This window comes from Ochotona princeps, chromosome 1, assembly GCF_030435755.1.
Source record: "Ochotona princeps isolate mOchPri1 chromosome 1, mOchPri1.hap1, whole genome shotgun sequence".
In the NCBI taxonomy this organism is placed as follows: domain Eukaryota; kingdom Metazoa; phylum Chordata; class Mammalia; order Lagomorpha; family Ochotonidae; genus Ochotona; species Ochotona princeps.
This window is the reverse complement of record NC_080832.1, coordinates 83,168,325-83,191,015: the sequence shown is the minus strand read 5'-3', so window position 1 is coordinate 83,191,015 and position 22,691 is coordinate 83,168,325. Positions and strand designations below refer to the sequence as shown.

General features: G+C 38.3%; 1 protein-coding gene across 1 annotated transcript in view; it reads left to right on the top strand.

Annotated features, from left to right (window-relative positions):
* Positions 1–22,691, top strand: part of KCNQ5 (potassium voltage-gated channel subfamily Q member 5) — a 558,133-nt gene that overhangs the window by 431,405 nt on the left and 104,037 nt on the right. The window contains exons 4-5 of the mRNA XM_004580459.2: positions 18,474–18,649; positions 18,934–19,059. Coding sequence (XP_004580516.2) covers positions 18,474–18,649; positions 18,934–19,059 — 302 coding nt within the window. The remainder of the gene's footprint in view (positions 1–18,473; positions 18,650–18,933; positions 19,060–22,691) is intronic.

The window sequence follows — 22,691 nt, the reverse complement described above, 5'->3', positions numbered from 1 at the left end:
TCCAGCCAAGCTGGCTACTGTTATGTACACAAGTCCTACAAATTTCTGGTCACAATGAAGTTTTACTGATTATATGTATATTTTTTAACTCAGAAAATTGAACACTAGTGAACATTTGCATGAGAAACTTAACTCATTCTCATCACAACCCTTACACACACAATGTAACAATATCACATGAAGTAAATAATTGTATTCATTCTCCAAGCAAATGTGAGGTGAAAACTGCACCAACACCTCAGTTATTAGGAGGTTTCAGAAGTATTTTTGCCCATAGAGCTTATCTAGTTGCTTTGCTTCTCTTATCTAGTTTAATTTTGTCGTGTTAATGGGATTATAATTTTTTATAAAATGCTTATTTTACATGCTTGTGACTGTAGACCCTTTGACAGGAGGCTCCTCTACTCCTGCACTGCCCCTTTTTTCAACTTCTTTTACTTCTGCCTTTTGCAAAATATTTTCACTCTTTGATTCTTGCCCCTACCACAGACTCCAAATCTGCACTTGGAATTTGGAGATCAAAGTACTGTAGCTAATCCTTGGGACATTTGCCATCTTGTGACTTAAGAACGCGTCTCTTATCAAGTTTCTGTGGTTTTACTGAAGTATTTACTAGATGTGATGTTAAAATATGCACATCTGAAACTATTTTTGAATTAGATTTCCCTGTTATTTTTCCATATTAGTTAATGGGAAAATATCCTGTTCCAGAGTGGCATTGAACTCAGTTAGGCATCTCCCATCTCTTTATGAAAGATTTTTAGGTTGTATCATCACATGTTTTCAATAAACCTTATTTTTGCTTCTCCTTTAAACAAAGCATGTCTTATTGAAAAAGCTTGTGACAGTAGGGATTGATAATGAAAAGAAAGCCCGAAGTAAGAATTTTCCTCATAGTTTAGGATTTGTTACAAGACAATATGTTTCACAATCTAAACTGCAGCTTGGGGAGTCAGTTACCATGACTTTTAATCCTGTCTAGAAGTAACTTATTGCATTATCTGGTTCCAACCTTCCTGGGACACTATTTCTGTCCTTTTATGCACACTAAGAACAGCAATACATTTTGTAGGGTTTATAAACAGTAACACATAGACACAAATGTGAAATCAGAAAGTTATATTTTTTAAAAAGTGTCATTTACTGCCACTGAGAGGAAATTTGGGCAAGAATTTTATAAACATGAGACTTACATGCATAACTGTGATCTAACTGATTAATAATCCTGCTGAAAATATGAATAGATACAATAGATCTAAAAGTGAGATTTTTAAAATTACAATGAGTTTCAGGTATTTATTTGAGGTTTATATTTACTCAGATTTGTTCCCTTAAAGCCCTGTCTTTTCATAGCTTGAAGAAGAAGTCCATTTTCACACCCCAGTGTTCATCTGTTAGGATTAGCCAAGTGCCTAAATTGTATCCATTTCTTATTTCTTAAAATAGGAAACTGTTTATTGAAAAAGATTAAGAGAGCCAGGTAAACCAGGCAGTTCTCTATTTCCTCAGATAATGCTTAGAATGTATTCCCATCCATTGATGTTCTTTGCTTAGTGACATTTGAGCTCAAGTTGCATCTCCATTGCAAAATCCAAGTAGCACAGTCCGGTCGAAGAGCTTCCTGAAGGTATTCCTTTCAAAATGTTTGGTAGTAGATGATAGCTAATCAGAACCTGCATTTCACCTGAAAATAAGTATGAAGTTTCCAAAGGAGAAATATCCAAACACTACTAAATATCACTGGCTACCAAGATTCCAAGCGTTACTAACACTGAACTGCTTAGAGTAACTACAAAAAGGGAGAATTCGAAGGGATATGCTTTTACTCTGCAAATTTAAACCTGTAGTGACGTCATTTGCTGTTGGTGTATAAACATTCAGGTTGTGATCTTGAGGGAGATATTTAAATGTTGGATTGCATCATAGCATGTTAGGGGATTTCCAGCAGGGGTTTCAGCTTAGATCAGTCATTACTGGGAATTCAAGTCTTTTTTTAGATCTGTAGTCAAATACTGGTATGGGACTCTCTTTAGAAATCGAAACTGACTACAGCCTTGTCAGTTGCTTTGTATTCAAATAGATGCTTGAAAAAGGAAAGTAGGTGCTTGATCTGAAGGCATCAAGGTGTAAAGCTGCTGCTTCTGAAAGCCTGTCATGTACTTTCTGTCTACAAGAATATAATATAAAGCCACTGGGTCATGGGCTTAGAACATGTTCTGAATGATCTAAAGAAAATTCATGTGAGGTTTTGCCCATTTGGTATACTGAAGACTAAAGGAATTACACCTAGATAATTTACTCAAGCTACTATAGTGTATCTCAAATAAGATGTGATTGCCTCCTACACATTCCAAATGACTGTCACGGGACAAATGCAAATTTCCTGTTTTATAAATACAGAAACAGCATTCTTACGTCCTTCAGTTTGTAACCCACGTATGAAATTAGATCTTTATGATCACATTTTGAAACACTTATTTCAGTAGGTTACTGACAGTGAAAAGAATTAGTCCTGTAAATAAACAAAATACAGTGACTTCTGTATCCCTTTTTATCCACCCAACTCCAGCATCACTCTTTTTATGCCAGAAGTTTAATAAGCATCATACAATTGACAGGTCTAAAACCCAACTATTAATCTTGCCCCTCAAATAGCAGGTCTTCTTTTCTTCACTCTAAAAGCATCCCGTCATTCCGAGTAAATAGCACTTTTGTGCACCCTTTTCCTCACCCTAAAACACTTAATTGAAACTTAGACTGCTTTTCATTCCACATTCCACAGTCATCCTTCAGCAAGTCCTGATCTCTCTTCTTTCATAACCTGTCCAAACTCCATCACGTTTGAGCTCCTCCACTTCACTTCTCAGGAAGCAATTGCCCTTTGTTCAAAACAGCAGTGGCTTCTTCACTCGTCTTCCAGCTTCCATCCTAGCATCTAGCCCCATTCTGATCTGTTTAGCAAAGACAACCCAAATGATCTTATAAAATACAAATCTGACCCTGTACCCTAGCAAATACACTTCCGTGACTGTCATTACATTTAAAGAACAGCAAAGCCATGGGGAGCAGGATGGAACACTCTCTTCCATCTCTTCACTCCACCCAAGTTAACTTGATTGACTTACCTCCCCCGAAACAGACTGGCCAAACATTCCCCTCAAGGTTTTTACATGTTTTGCCTGGAACAGTTTCTATTTCGATATAAATCATGGACAGTCCTTTACTCCATTAGGCCCAATCTCAGATGTCATTTTTTAATAGAAGCTCTCAGCCCCCCAGCCCAGCACCATCCCAGTTCAAGTGGAATCACTTGTGCCTCTGTAACATGACTCCATCCTGGTTTGTGTTTCTACTGAGCTTCTATCCACACTTGATGTTATACCCTGTAATTTTTTGTTTTAATATCAGCCTATTCCAATTGCACATCAACAACATGATGGCAGAATTTTTTTTTCTGATTTATTCCCATCTCTAGGTTAAGTACATGAATCACAGCAGGCATACAACAACAACAACAAAACTGCTTAATGAATGCATTAATTGCCTTAGCACTTAATTTGAAAAACAACTTTTACCAAAAACACTGATGCTCCATCATTCAACCAGCAACCAAGATGAAGAATGTACCATTTAAAATTCTTTTGAAACCAAACATTTTTGAAAATATACTTGACACTTTTCATGGAAACCAGCTCTGATAAGGTGTGTTAATTGCAGAGCTATTGATTAAATCAGAACTAGTTTAATGCTCTTTCTACTTACATACTTTATATTTTTTTTTCCTTTGGAAGTTAGAATTCTGTACTACCTATGAAAAGGAAACCACAAAAATTCAATTTATCCTTGTCTTAATGTCCCGTTGACAATACATCTAGCATATGACATACATACATGAGATTCCAAATATATATATATAAACTTTACTTAAAATCAACCACTTTTAACTAGTTACATTCACTATTCTTAATAATACTATATTTCTTAGAGTTTTACATTTAAAGCTTTATCAACAGCCTGCATCATTGTATACTGGCCTTTTTTTTATTAGACAAATTTTACCAAAAGTGAAGCATAGGAAAAAATGTAAGTGTTCTGGAATCAGACAAATGTGAACTTGATTCTCGGCTCCATTTATTAGCTAAATGGCCTTGGATAAGATTCTTCAACTTACTTGGTATCCATTTACTGCTCTATAAAGGTATGCTTGTGTGTGTATTCACTAATATATATATATATTAGATTGAGAAATTAGAATGATGCCAGACATACTAGACTGTAGATATCATAGCTATTATCTCATATAATCCTCTGTATGGCTCTATGAGAAAAAAAAAATTCTATCCTCTATTTGCAGATAAGAATCCATAATCTAAAAGATTGATAGACTTGAGGTCACTTAACTAGGAAATGACAGAATTAGGAATCGTGGAGTTGTTTCAACTGGAGTCCACATTCAGCATCTCCACGCTTTCTTGGAGGGCCCTTTTGGGGAAGCAATGAAATAGAGTCTGTGTACTGAGCACCCTCTGTGGCCTCAGAGTCTCAGTAAATGTTGCCCCACTTCGCTACTCTTTCCCCAACATTGACTAAATAAAAAATTGCCTGTCCAGTACGTTAACAGCCCTGGATCAAAGTATCTCCTTTTAAATAAATAATAGCACTCCCTTTTCACACTACATGCTTACCATTGATAATTTAGACAGAAGCTTTATAGCAAGTAATAAGCGAAATTTTACAAATAATACCATCAACTAAAGGAATCGCTGTTTACATGTCAGTATATGCAGTTGCAGCATTTATTTTTACATATAAAGCACAATCCTCTTAGGTGAAAACTGGAGTGATCCTATATATTCTGCTATAGAATCCTTAAGTAATGACACATTGGATGTATTTTATCTTATTAATATTTTCTTAAAACATGTCTTATGACTATATAATATCTAAGGTAGTAATAATAATATTACTGTTACTTAAAAGATGTTATGTACAAGTCTGTTGCTGAGGTTTTCAGGTATTATTTAATTCTCAAAATAGCCTGTAGCACAGGAATTATATTATCAGCGTTTTAACTATTAAAAAATGGAGGCACAGAGAGGTTCAGTAACTATACCCTGGTAACTCAGCAGAGGCAGACCGAGCACCAGAACTCAAGCAGTTGCACACCACATCCATACTCCAGGAAGGAGACGCTCTGCTGTTTTTGACTACTCCATTTTTATTGTAAGTCTAGGTTGCTTCCAATTTTTTTTTTACTATTTTGATTTTTTTATTATACCCAATTATTATTGATACTATAATAAGCATGCTGATGCAAACATTTTGGCAATATTTGTCTGTAATTTTTCATCAGCATAAATGTTTATAATTAAAGTGACAGTTAATAAATTCTAATAATGTTCATATTTTTGGCAACTACTGACAAGTTACTCACTTTTACCCTCCAAAAAATTACCACTTTACCCATACAGAGAATTTTCATGAAAGTAATTTTTTTCCTCCTACTAGCCATTACTTTAAATTTTGACAGCATGATAGAGTAAAATGATATCTTATTGCTACTTAGATTTCAAAACCAGCAACAATGGAGTACTTTCTTCCACATAGCATTGGTAGCTTTTATTCTTTTCCAAAGGTAAATTTGTGTTTATGCCTTCTCCCCAGTGTTTTCTGCTATGTTTTATTTTTACCTTATTTTTATATGTTAATTTTTGTCAATCATCATGTATGTTGTAACATTTTTCCAAGTTTGCCTTCTATGTCTCAGTCTGTGTGGTTTGGTTTGGGGGCTTGGTTTTTGGATTGTTTAGATTTAGTTAGTCATTTAGTTGAGTTACAGAGAGGAAAGAGAACATTTTCATCCACTGGTTCACTCCCCAAATGGCTGCAATGGCCACAGCTGAGCCAGGTGAAACCAGGAGCCTGGAACTTCTTCCAGGTCTCCCGCATGGATGCAGAGACCCAAGAACTTGGGCCACCTTCCACTCTTCTCCCAGGCAATTAACATGATGCTGGAATCAAAGTAGAGCAATCAGGACTCAAACCAGAGCCCATAAAGGATTCCATCATCACAGGCAGCAGCTGTACCAGCTACACCACAGTCGGGCCCCAGTTGTTCTTAACATAAGGAATTTTAAACCTTTGCATGTTTGTGCCTCAGTTTCTCAACTAAATCAAGGAGCACTGAGTATATGATTTCTAATACCTCTGAACTTACCAAGTTGTATTTCTTTGCTTATTTCTATGAGCAAATAACTCATCAAGATAATAATCTACCAAAAAAAAGTTTTGAACATTTACAATTATTATAGGCACTCAAGCTAGGCACTGAGATTACAAAGCAAGCACTCTTAATGTCATCAGTTTTGTATGGCCTGCTGTAAAAAAAGGCAAGTAAACAGATTGCTACCAAAATAGAGAGTGAAAAGTGTAATGCCAGGAGTATCTCAGAAATCCAGGCTCTGGCTATGTGAAAGTGGGCTTCCTTGAAGGGTTGGTGGCTGAGCTGAGATCCAGAATCAAGTAGAAGTTAACCAGATGAGGAGAGGAAGAGGGCTTCCCAGGCAGAGCTACAGCAGTATTTCGTGGAGTACTTAGAATTGTGAATCCCAGGGAGAATTTGAACCTTCACTAAGTACCAGAAGTATTTTTCTAATCACAAACGTACTTTAGGTTTTAATATGGCAGTAGCATAGAAAACGGTACAAATAAAGGAAAGACAAGATAGTGAAGACCAGGTCAGAAGCAGTAGGAATGGCTAGAAGAAAGTTCATAGGCCTGTGTTAGGGAGGAAACAGTACATAGGAGAATAGCAGGTGTTACAGAATGGGAGGTGGAATCGGCTCAGTGGATATGGCTTCAGCAAAGCAATATGGAAGGAAATATCAATCTATAAATTTAACATGAAATCTGTATCAAAAATTTTATTTAAATTAATAAATTAATTCTTAGGCACACTAGGAAACTAAATATGCTCAAAAAATAGATTTTTTTCAGCTATGACACTGAAAGTTCTCACTCAGATAACTAGTGTCACTTTGATTCAGAGATAGTTGATAAAGCAGCATAGGATCTAGAAAAAGACTTCTCAACAACAGTATGGAAGCATCTGAATGACCTATTTAATTAGATTCTATTGGGGAATAGTCTATCCTATAGGGTGAAATACCAGTTTACTACTCCACCACAGCAACAAACAATTCTGTAGAAAGTAAAGATTGTGTAAGTTATAATAATGATCTTTATTATAATCCACAAATCCCCAAATGCCAGCAGTTTAACAAAAATGAAGTTTCTTCCTTACTTGTGCATCAGTCCAATACAGGTCCTCTCTGTTGCTGGTGTTTCTGGTAAAGGTTCTGCTCCACATGGCCATTGTGGAACCCGAGCTGACAAACTCACTGCTGTCTTCATGCTGCTTTTTGAGGCATGCTTAGTGCTAACATGCATCTGACAGATAACAAAAAACGATGAGGTGTGTATGTTTCCCATTAGCCTGAACATGGCACATATTTCCACTTACCTTCCATTAGCTAGAACTAATCACATCACCTCACTCAGAGGCAGGGAGACCCAGGATAGGCAGACACCACCCAAAGACTCCTACCCCTGGAGGAGAAGCATCTAACCATGATGGACAGCCAGCTACCTTTGGACAAACACCACTGTGACTGGAAATGCTCTGAAAAGCATATAAATAAACCAAAATAAAATACGGGAAGGTATTTTTATAATGTTGTTATGGGCAGTTCATCCTAGACAACTTAATCCTGTGATTTCTAAATAATATGGAATCCAGGAATGTATACAAAGAAGATGCATAGCAAATTGCACTACCAACTGCAATGCTGACATCCTATATGAGTGCCAGTTTAGACCTGGCTACTCCACCTCCAGTCCTGCTCCCTGTTTATGTCCCTGGGAAACATCAGAAGATGGCTCAAGTGCTTTGACCCCTACTACCAATGTAGGAGACCCAGAAGAAACTCTAGGCTCCTGGCTTTGACCTGCCCCATCCCCAAACTTTACAGTCATTTGAAGAGTGAACTAGTAGATAGATGAGCTTTCTGTATTGTCTCTCTCTCCCTCTCTCTCTCTCTCTCTCTCTCTCTCTCTCCCTCTCTCTCTCTTTCCCTCTCTCTCTCTTTCCCTCCCTCCCTCCCCCTTCTTTCCCCTTCTGTGTGTGTGTAACTATGCCTTTCAAATAAATAAAACTAAATCTTTAAAAGATACAGTAGGGCCCGGCATGGTAGCCTAGCAGCTGAAGTCCTCACCTTGCATGCACCAGGATCCTGTATGGACACCGGTTCCCATCCCTGTGGCCCCACCTCCCATCCAGCTCTCTGTTTGTGGGCTGGGAAAGCAGTTGAGGATGGCCCAAAGCCTTGGCACTCTGCACCCACTTGGGAGACCTCTGGCTCCGGGGTCCTGGCTTTGGATGGGCGCAGCTCCAGCTACTGTGGCCACTTTGGGAGTGAATCAACAGACGAAAGATCTTCCTCTCTGTTTCTCCTCTCTACATAGATGATTTTTCAATAAAATATTAAAAATAAATCTTTCTAAAAAAAGACACAGTGAAAATAAAGATGGAGTGATTTTTATGCATTGTAATAACAAAGATGAAAGACTGTAATACCCCAGGTAATACATAAAAATGCTTAGAACTGCATTTTTCTTATATGAAACAGTAAATTTTAGCTGTCACAATTCTACTTTTGGTAACAGTTTTAATAAGTGAAGAAATATTCTCATAATATTTTAATGACAGTTGATCCCATTATTTGAGGGACATTTTGATATCTATCACAAATCATTACAAAATTGAAAGCCTAACATCTCTAAATAGTTTCTAGGAGTCAAGATGTACCATCTTTGTTGTTTACTTCTAGAGAATGCACCTGTCCATACAGCTGCTAGTTTACAATCCTTTCCCCAACTTTCAAAATTGGGCAATAGATGTAAACAGACACATTTCGATGACAGACATAAAATAGCCAAAAGGCACATGGAAAAATGTTCAGCATCACTAATCATCATTGAAATATAAATTGAAACCACAGTAGAGTACAACCTCACTCCATCTGGATTGTCTATTGTCAATAACAAGTAACAAGATAAATAGTAGCAATTGTGCCCAGGATGTAAAGACAAGCAAGCCCTTACACACTACTGTTGGGAATGAAAATTAGCACAGCTATGTAGAAGCCATTATGGTTACTCTTCAGAAGTTAAAACTAGAATTCTGATATGTTTAACAATCCCACTACTTGATATATAACCAAAAGAAATCAAATCTGTCAAAGAAGACATTTGCAATTCCATGTTGCAGTGCTAAAGAAAATATGGTACATATTAACAATAGAATGTAACCCAGTCATAAAAAGAAAGAAATCTTGTCATTTGTAACATTGATGAACTTTAGAGATCATTATGTTGAGAAGTTGAACACAGAAACACAAGTATCTCATGATCTCACTCACATGTAAATTCCAAAATTGTTCCTATAGAAGTGAAGAGTATAATGGTATTTGACAGAGGTTAGAAGAACATAGACGAGGAAGGTTTGGGGAAATGGTGGTTAATGGTTACCAAGTTATATTTAGCAAATAAAAAGGGGTTCTGATATTCTATTTCACAATAGAGTAATTATTGATAATAATGTGCTATATATTCTTTGTTATAGATAATATGTAACATGTATAATATATACTTATATATATTCTTTTTTAAAGAAAAGATATAATAAATTGATTTCAACATTTTACTTTAAAGAAATCATAAATGTTTGAGAAAATACTTAACGTTTACCCAGACTCAAACATTGCACTTTTTTTAAATGTACTGAGACATCACATGGTGTCCCATAAATAAGTGCAATTTTTATGTGTCAGAATAAAATTTTAAAAGTAGAAAAATGAGGTTCGGGCCTTGGGTTTGGGGGCAAGTGCTGCTCCTCACAGTGTGGCAGCTGTGGGGGGTGCCCCTGCCGGGTCGGACCCAATGCTGGGGGCTCACGTCAAAAACACTGCCGCAAGGCAGTGAACAAGTCCTCAGCCTCACCCAGGACCCAAGAGAGCTCTTTCCTCAGGGTAAGTGTGCCATGAGGGAACTTGGGAACTGGGTTAAAATTCCTAACTCCGCCCAGCTGCTAATATCTTGCAGCTAGGTGAGTTTGGGAGGGGTTCGGGCCTTGGGTTTGGGGGCAAGTGCCGCTCCTTACAGTGTGGCGGCTGTGGGGGGTGCCCCTGCCGGGTCGGACTTTGCCTGCTGGCCGCCCGGCGGCCTGCTCTGGGGTTTTTTAAGATATGTTTGCTGCCTGGGGATATCCATGACTAAGTCCAATTTTAGTGTAGGTGAGTAGTGAATCTTGGGTGATTCCCAGTGACAGGGTCATGGAAGTTTTAGGCACGCGTGGGGACTGAGACCTGGTGGTTTGGAGGGAAGTACACAGGAGACAATTACGGTTAGTCAGATACACCAACCCAATTCGGAATACAGAAATGGCCTGTTTGCCTAGAACATCACTGATCGTCACACACCAGCCCACACCAATACTATGGATGAGGGCCTCTTTGGCAGTGATGGGTAGCATTACCCAACTGTTTGGTGGAGTGGTGGAGTGGTCACATTTGTCAGGGTCAAGACTGTATCCAGCACGCAAGAGAACTTGGTCTGGGGGTAGACTCTATGGGGTTGTGTGGGCCCAACCCTGCGGAAATACAAGTTCCCCTAGACGGACACCCTAACAGGGTTGAGATTCCCACCAAGGGTTGCATGTGCTGGAATGGGGGCTGCGTTCTATCTAGGAAACAATTGCAGTCACCTGAGGCACTAGTGTGGGCTGGGATTGGATGCACCAGGCCAGTTCAGACCCCAACACCATCTGGTGTCATGGAGAACCAGGGTAGATGTGGGACTGACTAGGCTGGGTCTCAACCCCCTACTGAGCCATGTGTGAGCTCTATGTGGGTATGGACGAGCCATGGCTGGGCTGAAACATCCAACAACAAGAACCAGAATGGGGTGAAAGCCAGCCAGGAAAAGCCACTGTTCCTGCTACGACAGGAGGTGAACTGAGTAGGGTTGGTTCAAGGACCCCCCTGGTATGCGCAAAATCTGGCATTGGGAGGGGTTCTGATGGAGGAGCCTGGGCAACTCCTCTGGCAGGACACAGTCCCTGCAGGTAAGCAAAAGAAGCATGATAGGAAACAGCAGAATAGGCCATGGAAAGTTTCCCACTGGCACACATTCGGCATGGGTCAGGGGCAGACCAGGCTGAATCAGTTCATGTCATCCACTGGCAAATCCGAACACCAGAACAGAGTGTGGGTTGAGCCGGGTTTGGTTGCGACAAAACCAGTACACATTATGGAATGCCAGGGTGAGGTTGCCTGTACTGGATTTGACTGCAGCACCCAACCAGCACACGTGAGATCCAGGAAGGGAGGGGCAGAGCTGGCAGGGGGATTAAGGGGCTGGTCCCCTCGCTGGACAGCTACTCCCACTGGAGAGCGTGGGCTGGGATAGAGACAGACCCGACTAAGCAAGGCTACAACACCTGTGCGCTGCATGTGGACTAGATCAGGGAAAAGCGAGGCTGGACTGATTATTCCTGTGGGTGCAAGCATAAATTAGAGTGGATGAGGGATGTTTGGGCTTGGCCGCAGCATCAGCTGGCAGAAGCTGGCACTGGGGACTAATTCTGTCAAGTCAAATCACAGAACCACCTAAAGAGTGCATAAACCGGGACTGAGAGAGACCTGGGAGGGAAAAAGTGGGTTCCCCCTTCTTGGGTCACTAGTCCCGCGGCAGGGGATGAAAACTGGGACAGGGGCTGGGGTGGCTAGACAGAGAGGCACTCAACAATATCCGTGAGGGCTGGATGGTTGAGTTGGTTAGATGGAACTAAGCTTTAATATCCATTGACAAGTGCCAGAGCCAAATGGGATGGGGGACAGACTGGTCTACTGCTACACATACTGGCAAACCAGGTTAGGGGGTGGGCCTGGTGGGGGTTATTGTGGGTCACCCCGACTAGGCTGCAGCTCCCACTGGTTGATGTAAGGGCCGAGTATGTGCTGGGCAGAACCAGACTAGACTGCAACACCCATTGGTTCCAGTGCAACTCGGGACTGAAAACAGAACCAACCCAGCAATTGCAACCACCAGCTGATCAGGGTGATGGACTGTGCCGGGCCCTGTGCTTGCTAGAACATACAAGAATCTGGTCTGGGAACACCTCAGGGTTTCTTTGGAGCTCTCCCCAATCGAACTGCTGGACTCAGAACTCTAACCAGGAAAGGACAGAAGACAGAACAGGTCAATCATTCATATCAGCTATATGTTGGCAGCAAAATATGGGGCAAACGGAGACTTTATCATGGACCATATCAATCAGTGGACGACCTCATCAAGCGAAACTGGCAGCGATTCATAACTGGAGAACTATTAAAACCACTTGAGCAAATATCTCAGAGCATGCCCCACATCGGGGACTTGGGGTGGGCGGGATACCGGGTGGGGCTTCTCCCTCAATATCCCCCTTTACCTCAGATACATGATGGAAACAATATAGACATAATAGTATTACCCACTTCCCTATACCCCCTGAACCTTTTTTTTAACCGCAGTTAACTATGCAAAGATTGTCAACAATACAATAAAATAAAAAAAGAAAAAAAATAAGTTAAAAAAAAGAAATGATTATGAAAACACTAAAAAAAAAAAAAGTAGAAAAATGAGGGCCCAGCATGGTAACTTAGTGGCTAAAGTCCTAACCTTGCATGTTCCGGGATCCCATATGGGCGCCCGTTCAAGTCCCAGCAGCTCTGCTTCCCATCCTGCTCCCTGTCTGTGGCCTGGGAAAGCAGTCAAGGATAGTCCAAATCCTTGGGACTCTGCACCTACGTGGAGACCGGGAAAGAAGCTCCTGGCTACTGGCTTTGGATTGCTCAACAACGGCCGTTGCAGCCACTTGGAGAGTGAATCAGCTGATGGAAGATCTTTCTCTTTCTCTCCTCCTCTCTGTGTATCTGACTTTCCAATAAAAATAAATAAGTATTTATATATATATATATATATATATATATATGCAAGTATTCAGCTGTGCTTTGTTGAATCTGTTTGATTTAATTATCTTCATTATGGTTTTAAATTGAGCCAAGTGATATCTTCTATTAGATGCATTATGTGGCTGTAATTGTAGCAATGAAACAGAACCATACAGCTTCAGATGTACACATATAAACATACCTTGTGGTAAAGGCTTTTCGTGCTTCAATGATTAAACTCTTTCTGATAGGATCTAGGGTGATTGGTTAATAATGATTTTGTTGACTAAATAATACTCAAGCAAAGTTCCACTAGTGTCTAAAAAGGTTTTTCTCAGTCTTTGTATGTCTTCAATATCATTACAAGATTTGTTTTATTCAGTTATGCAGTCTCCTCAAATCTCAAAAATTCATCTACAAATCATTCTAATTGAATCAGTAAATTTATGAGCCTATTTCCTAAACCCTTAAAAGTCTATATTTCACATTTCTCCTTGGCTGTGTATAATCAATAATGCACATATTTTTTCATTACTTCCCAACTTACATTTGTTTCCTTTGGGACAGGTATATTTTAAAAGCTGAGATTTCATGCAATTTGGTTCTCCTCCTTCTTTATTAGCAGTTCTATTTCTTTCTCTAGTCTCATTTTCTTTGATGTAACCATAAAAATACCATCTGTTCTTAGTATCATTTCATTTTCTGCATTATCTTCATTGTAACTTTGCTGTTCCCTGAATGCTTTATGAAGTAGCAATTTATTCTTGATTTGTAATCCACCTGCTTTCCCAAACTTTTCTCTCCCTGTTGCCACTTCTATCCCACCCTGCATTTTCATTATTTAAAGAGTAGTTTACTCTAACTCTTGAAGCCTAACTTTGAAGTGAAGGAATAGCCAATTCAGTGGTTTATTGATGTTGAGCACTAGTTATTTAGTGAATACATGTCCAATTTCTTCGTCTGTAAGAAGGAGGTGGTTAGAATGCTATCTATGCTCAGGATTCTTTAAGGGATCAAATAAGATCATGTACATGAATGTTCCTCCTATTAGCGCTGTGGACATTTGGAGATGAGCTATTCTTCTTTGTTCTGAGTGTTGTCCTGGCAACTGTAAGAAGTTTACAGCAACCCTTGCCTGTATTAATCAACGCCCTCCCCTCTTAGAACAACCAAATATGTTCCAAACATTGCCAAATTGATTCCTAGGAGCAAAGAAAAACTGTCTCTATTAACAACCAGTGATAAGTACAGAACATTTAACACTGTGATAATGTAATACAAAATGGGCAAATGGATAAAATGAAAGTGAATTTTCAATACAAGTGTCAATATAATGCTTAACACTGTGTGCCTAAACATTAGTGGATAAACAAATGATTGTGAAGCCAATGAACTTTGGGGATTGTATTAAAATGTAGATAACTCAACCAAATGCAGGTACTTATATGTCAAAAAGTATTTTAGGTGAGTGTGACAGCTTAAGCTACCTCCCAATTCAATCCATAGGTTTATATTCTAAATCTCAAGAGGTCAATTTTTTGTAAACTTTAGTGGGTATTAGCTACAACTGGTATATTGCACTAAAATTGCTGAGTATTGAATTGGTCCTTTGGTTAACAAAACTAGTTCAGATTACTATTCCAATTATTAAATCATCAGTATGGCAAAATAACAAAGTTTTGGGTTTTTATTAATCAAAGTTTATTTTTTAAGATTTATTTATTTTATTGGAAAGGCAGATCTTCCATCCACTGGTTCACTCCCCAAGTAAAGCAATGGCCAAAGCTGAGCTGATCCAAAACCAGAAGTCAGGAACTTCTTGCAGGTTGCCCACGTGCATGCAGGGTCCCAAGGCAAATTAGGCTATCCTCTACTACTTTCCCACAAGCAGGGAGCTGACCAGGAAGAGGAGCCGCTAGGAGATGAACCCCATCCACATTGGATGGCAGGCATGCAAGGTGATGGTTTAGCCATGAAGCTGTCACACTGGGCCTAATCAAAATTAATGTTATAAATTCATGTTCCTGTATCATCCTAGGCACTTGAGTTACATTGTTGAACATGAACATAACCATAATATAACCCTATGGAAACAACATTAATAAAGTAATAAATATATACATTAAAAATAGAAATAAATAATGCTCGTAACTTCTAAATACTTACCTTAGAAATATCCTTGGTTGTACTGACAGCAAAATTCCAGATGATGACTGGGACCAAACCAGAAACATTTTTGTGATAGCGTTCACTTTTTGCCATTTGGTTGCTCATCTGTGATTTCATTTTGCTGAACTCTGACTTTCTCTTCTGATCTGAATTACAAGGAGGATATTAAATCAAATTTGTGGTTACTTTTGCATATTTTGTGGCTTCAGACATTTAGATTATGGTTCACCATGTGAACAATTTTTAAAATTATCTGCATTCTTTTTATTTTCTCCAAGTTTTCTCCAATGAATTAACTTTATAATGTACTTTTATAATGTGATTTAACAGGGATTATTTTTTCAAATAATTGTACAGTATATAATTTTTGCATCTCACTTTCTTCATTTGTAAAGTGGGACCTTTAAAATACTTTCATAAGGCTCAAGTGAGGTAATGTTTCCAAAATAAATAAATAAATATTAAAAATAGATATAAAGAAAATTATACGAATAGTAGTTAAGTGTTAATTGCTGTATTTTTGCACCCTTCCTGGACATTTACTTGTTTACTGTTTCAAATATTTTAATGTAATAAATGAGATATTTCATCTCTTTTTTTGTACACTTTGGAGGAGGCAAGATTCAAATAAATAAAAGCAACTATAGATCTAGCAGGACCATATAATTACCATCTCTTTGTTTGCAAGAAGGCAATGTCAAACTTTTTTTGTAACTTTGTGTTATTTATGTCATAAATTAACAGTGTCCTTACTGGTCTACTGCTACACATACTGGCAAACCAGGGTAGGGGGTGGGCCTGGTGGGGGTTATTGTGGGTCACCCCGACTAGGCTGCAGCTCCCACTGGTTGATGTAAGGGCCGAGTATGTGCTGGGCAGAACCAGACTAGACTGCAACACCCATTGGTTCCAGTGCAACTCGGGACTGAAAACAGAACCAACCCAGCAATTGCAACCACCAGCTGATCAGGGTGATGGACTGTGCCGGGCCCTGTGCTTGCTAGAACATACAAGAATCTGGTCTGGGAACACCTCAGGGTTTCTTTGGAGCTCTCCCCAATCGAACTGCTGGACTCAGAACTCTAACCAGGAAAGGACAGAAGACAGAACAGGTCAATCATTCATATCAGCTATATGTTGGCAGCAAAATATGGGGCAAACGGAGACTTTATCATGGACCATATCAATCAGTGGACGACCTCATCAAGCGAAACTGGCAGCGATTCATAACTGGAGAACTATTAAAACCACTTGAGCAAATATCTCAGAGCATGCCCCACATCGGGGACTTGGGGTGGGCAGGAAACCGGGTGGGGCTTCTCCCTCAATATCCCCCTTTACCTCAGATACATGATGGAAACAATATGGACATAATAGTATTACCCACTTCCCTATACCCCCTGAACTTTTTTTTTTTAACCGCAATTAACTATGTAAAGAACAACAATACAATAAAAAAAAATTTTTTTTTAAATTAACAGTGTCTTGACCTAGAAAACAAAAACTTAAACAAAAAAATTTCAGAGTTTAAGATCATGCAACTAACAGAATCAGATTTCTTGGTTAAGAAATTGATGCTGAAATATCACCCAAATAATTAGGCATTCATATTCTAAGTAAGCACATATTCACTTACCTGTTTCACTGAAGAAGCATTAAGTATTCATGCCATGTTTATTTCCTAACATGTTTAGTATGCTGTAGGAATTCATGAAGTTGATCCATTTTTCAGAGAGACGACCTCTCAAAATACTCTTCCTGTCATTTAAATGAATGACCTAAGTCATCCTTATTTCTCTAAGAAGCTGTTATCTTACTAAGAAGAAAGGAACACAAAATCCATATACAAACTACACGGTTATTATCATTAGTAACCACCACTTGTTTTCCAACAAAAATGGCAATTTTTCCCTGATTCCTGTTCAGAGAACTGTCATGGATCAAAGAAGTTGCTTTGCCAAAGGAGTTGGGAAGGAAGAAGGAAGGGGGAGACCACAATATGTCCTCATTTTTGTGTGTCCATATTCTCCTACTTGCAAGAACCAAAACGCAACGTAGGAAATGTCACTTTTATTAAAATTGCTGTAAGATGGGCCCAGTGCAGTAGTCTAGTGGCTAAAGACCTCACCTTGTTTGTGTCGGAATCCCATGTGGATTCTGGTTCTAATCCCAGCAGCCCTGCTTCCCATCCAGCTCCCTGCTTGTGGCCTGAAAAAGCAGTCGAGGACAGCCCAAAGCCTTGGGACCCTGCACCCATGTGGGAGACTGAAAACATTCTGGGCTCCTGACTTCAGATCATTTCAGTGCTGGATGTTTGGGGAATGTATCGGCAGATGAAAGAGCTTCCTCTCTGTCTCTCTTCTTCTCTGTATATCTGACTTTCCAATACAGAAATACATTTTTTTAAAATTACTGCAAGAAGCCATTCATTTCACTTCACTTCTTTTGCTTCAAAACCGTCTTTGCATCGCTCAGGTGTTACTCTCAGGGAATGGGGTCTGGTTTTATCTTTCCTCTGCTCTCATGAGCTACTCTTTGTTTGCTTTTCTTACAAAAAAGCAGATTTTCTTAGCCACTGTCAACATGTCAAATATGAAATATCTGATCCCTTACAATAAGCTGTCTGTAATTAGATACTTCATTGTAACAAATTAATGCTATTTAATCTGTACACCAAATTCACAAGTATTTGACAGATAGGTAGAAAGTCTACTCTGTACCAATAATGTGCAATATTCAAATTAATTGGTAACTTTATTAAGTGTTATGAAAAATTGTAGACTCCATATTGCGGACATTTGGCATAAATAACATTTGGCATAGATAACAGACTTTTATGGTTGGATAGTCTTGGGTGCGTCTCTGACATCTCCCGGGAGGCCACGGTGTTAGAGGCAGAGAAAATGGCTCCTCTTCACTGACAGGCAGGCCAATGAGGTAAAAGGTTGTTGTGGAAAGCTGTCCCACAGTCCCAAGGTTCCCTGGAACACTGAACTTTTAGAAGGCTATTGTCCAGTTTGTTGAAGACTGAATACTCTGTGATTCAGAATGGCAGAGTGCAAAGCACAGAGTGGTGAAGAAATGGGTCCGGGTTTCTGTCTCTTCATTCTCTGGTCATCACAAAGCCTACGGAATGCTAATCAAGACTGGGGCTCAATATCTGTTGTGTCAACGTGAGCCTGTTGGAAATACTGTTTTGAGAAGCAAAAATTTCTAGCCGTGCTATTTATGGCTGTTTCAATTTGTTTCTTTCAGATACCATTGTTCTTATTGCTTCAATAGCAGTTGTTTCTGCAAAAACTCAGGGAAATATTTTTGCCACATCCGCACTGAGAAGTCTCCGTTTCCTGCAGATCCTCCGTATGGTGCGCATGGACCGAAGGGGAGGCACTTGGAAATTATTAGGCTCAGTGGTTTATGCTCACAGTAAGGTAAAAATTGGCTTTTTTAGTTTTAGAACAAAATTTTGAAACTTGATTATTGTTTGCTGCAATATTTGGTTAACCTGTCAGAAGTCAACTTTAATCATTACAAAAGTTGGATGTACCACCTTGGGCTCACAATGTATAATATTATTTTTAAAACTACCATAAAGATCTAAGAAATATTAAAGTGAATGAAATCATGCATAAACTTGTTTTTCATTTTTCTAAGTTTTTTATTTTTTTTAAAGATTTTTTTCATCTCTAAATATATTTCATTTTTTTATGTCTAGGAACTAATCACAGCTTGGTACATAGGATTTTTGGTTCTTATTTTTTCATCTTTCCTTGTCTATCTGGTGGAAAAGGATGCCAACAAAGAATTTTCTACATATGCAGATGCTCTCTGGTGGGGAACAGTAAGTATAAAAATATATTTTTATTTATTGAGTGTTGTGAAATGTTTCCTTTGAATATAATGAGTGGTTCCTGCAGGTGGTCTCAGTAAAAACATTAATTTACAAAATGACGTTATGTGAAAATACACACATTCAGGAATATTGAAATGAAGGAAAAAGAAAACTGTCTTTGTCCATAGCGTGGGAGAAAAGTCAGCTGAATCTCCTTCAGATGTAATTTATTTATATGTCTGGACACCATGATTATTTTGCATTGCTGCTAGTTAATCTGTACCTTGCAGAGTTGTGAAACAGATCTAAGAAGATAAAAAGTGAAAAGCCCCGTAATATCATTATCAAGTCATCTTGGAGGGCTACTGTAAACAACACATAGTTTTCCTGGAAAGCATAAATTACCCCTCCTTTGCCAAAAAATTAGTCATTGGAATTTGTGCCCTACTGTGTCAAAGAATATTGGAACACTTAGTGCTATATATACATATATATATAATACTTCTTTATATATATATACATATATAATACTTCCTTTATCTTATTCCTTTAAGACATTTCAAAGGATGTTAGGTGAAAACTTTCAGCTTTCATAATTTATAGAAAAAAATTCCAGTCTATTTGATCCAGCAAAGTAAAATTGTCTTATAAATCATCAATAATGTTCCCAAAGCAAAAATGTCATTGTCTTAAACTGAGGCAAAGACATTGATCCTGATTCCTAAGTTTGTGGAACACAGTTATAAGAACCGGTTGTGTTATTCTCACCAGCGAAACCTAGAACTCTTGCCCAGGACAAGGGAAATCTGCAGGGCGTTATTAAGCAAACTATGGTATATTTGTTAGTTGCCTCAGCAGCAATAAAATGGCTAAAAATCTGTAGCACACTCACCTAAACATTGGGATTATTTTACTATCTGAGAAAGCATCTTTGCAACTGTGACATTGGCAATAAAGCATTCTGTCTGTTTGATTTTTTGGCTTCTGACATCTTTTCTGTAATCACAAGCAATAATGGACATTTTGAGGAGATTAAAAATCTGAAATAGAGCAGTCATCTGATCACATATTTTTATACACAGAAAGCAAATGGGAACCTATTACCCATGGTGAGATAAGCTGTGTAAGCTAAGGAAACAGGAGGCTTTTCTTGCCAACAAGGGAAAGGCAGTTTATCATCCCAACCTTCACAGCAATGGTTTCAACTAAAATGCACTTTTTGCTTTTCTTGGATAAATGAAGTATATTTAAATTACTGAGGTGTTCATGGGTACCTGTTGCCACTGAGATGCAGATGGTGAGTTCAATGCTTTATGCTTTTTTTCCTTGTTTCAATTTTCCTTATTACTAATTAGGAATTGCTATCTTTTGTTTTTAACAGTGTGTGAGCATCTTTTAATATGCCTCCTATTAGATCACTGGATTGGTTCTCTTTGTTCTCAGAATAGCCCATATAACAGGTATTCACAGGTCATGTTTGAAGAAAAAGCAATGTATTTTCACTTATTTGCATCTCAGCAGTGTTAGAATGTTTGACCTGTACTAACCAGATGCCTGAACGGCCTAATTGATGTTTCTCTTTAAAAAAAAAAAATCTAGTCATCATTAAGAGCGAAAGTATTCTAAGAATCAGGCTCCTAGAAATGAAAGAATGCCTTGTTTAATCCACAGTGGGTTTGCTTATGTGAATTGACCTATTATTGAAATTGTCTGAACTCTTAAAAGACACACACACACACACACACACAGAAACAAGGGGGCTTATAATAGCCATTCATTATAAAAGAACACATAGTCTCTAGTGTTAAATAGAATAAATTTGGTCTATTATTCCTTCCATTATTCACTCATCCAGTCCTTAATGAAATAAAAGACTGAATATTTTTAGTAAAAGTTTCTCATGTTGCATGTAGTAAACATCTTAATAATCATAGAAGTGTCCTGATTGAGTGGGGAACTAATACCACAGCCTAAATAGCAGTATTTCTAAATGTGAGGTTTTGAACAAAGAAAATAATTCCCTTTATTGAAAAAAATCAACATTAAGTATCACAGTGCAATTCATATTCTACAGATACAATGTCCTAATGAACATCACTTAATAAATGCTAAATTCATTTCATGAACACAGTGAAGGATGTCCCAAGGACCAACTTTTGGAGGGAAGTTAGATGTCATCAACACTGTTCAAGCCTAATGACATTGAAAGAATTTTGATCCCTAAAAATAGCTCCATAAGGAGTGATTAACAATAACTAGCGTATTTAGCAAGACAGGTAAACCTTGTACCTGGTGCCAAGACCATGGAAAGTGCCCAAAGCTGGTGGCTAATGGTGTAGTGAGCTGCTCTGGGTATTAGTGGGAGCACCTTTAAAACAAAGACAATTGTGTGTTTTGTTGTATTCAAGCAGGGGGGGGACTTGAGATTTGAAACTCTGATAAAGAGATGCCCTGTACTCTGAAGTGGTAACTAGCAGGACATTGATGGCAGAAAGTAGAGGCAGAAGCTGAGATAACTCTCTAGAGATGCCAAGCGGAGGAACTGGCAGCTCCCGGAAAAGAAGATGTTCTGATTGCTAGGTAGAGATCTGCTTAATGTTATTTCCTACCTTATTTTCCTCCTTAACAGCTTCAAATTTATCCTGAAATAATTTAAGAATGGATTTGTCTGGAGTTATTTCCTCTTATTATTGTTCTGTTATTCCTTTTCATATTTTGGATATGCTTTATATACTTTCCTAAATACTTCAGATCAAATTTTCCTGAAATATTTTTTCTGATAATGATCTATTGTTGAAGGCCAAGTTTTCCTCCATCTATTTACTGCTATTTCTGTAAAATGCATACAAGACAGTACAAATCTACCCTTGAGTAAGCATTAGAACACAAAATCCACCTAAGATCATGTGCTTGAAATGATTACATAAGGCATATAGAAGAATCTTACATCAGCTGGAATTCTTCCAAGAATTCATGCTGAAACTCTTAAGTCTTCCTGATAGCAAGTCATATAGAAACAATGTAATACCACATATTACACATCACAAACACTTGTCATAAATGTCATCCCCTTGGAAAACTGAAACATACGAAATTATATAAGTTTAGAAACAAACTTCCCTGACCTAGGAAATACCATTCACTCTACAGGGAAACAACACTCCTTATATAGGATTCACCAATGCAAGACATTTTATGCAACATCTTAGATAAGATAGTGTTTCTTAACTCAGTGCAGTTCCATCCAATAAAAGTTTATAATTATTTTACTATGAGTCTTTTGCTTCACACTATCAAAATTTAAGCATAAAGGAATCAATACATCACTCACTAAATATTTAAGAACACTATCAGCCTGCACACAAAAATTGAGATACACTTCAAAGGAATATGTGTATCTCAAGTGTGCATCAAAGGAACCCCAGATACTTTGAGCATCTGTAATGCATGTGTGAAGTACATTGATCCTAAGTCTCTTTGGGGAATTTTTTTAAGGAGAAATTTATTCCTTAATAATGTGATCTCATATGTAGCCTTGCATACTATTTCTCAATAAATATTATTCTGTAAATGTTAAATACATAATTGCCGGAGTCCAGCTCCAGCCAAGAGTTCGGAGCTCGGGAAGGGTGCGTGGAGTC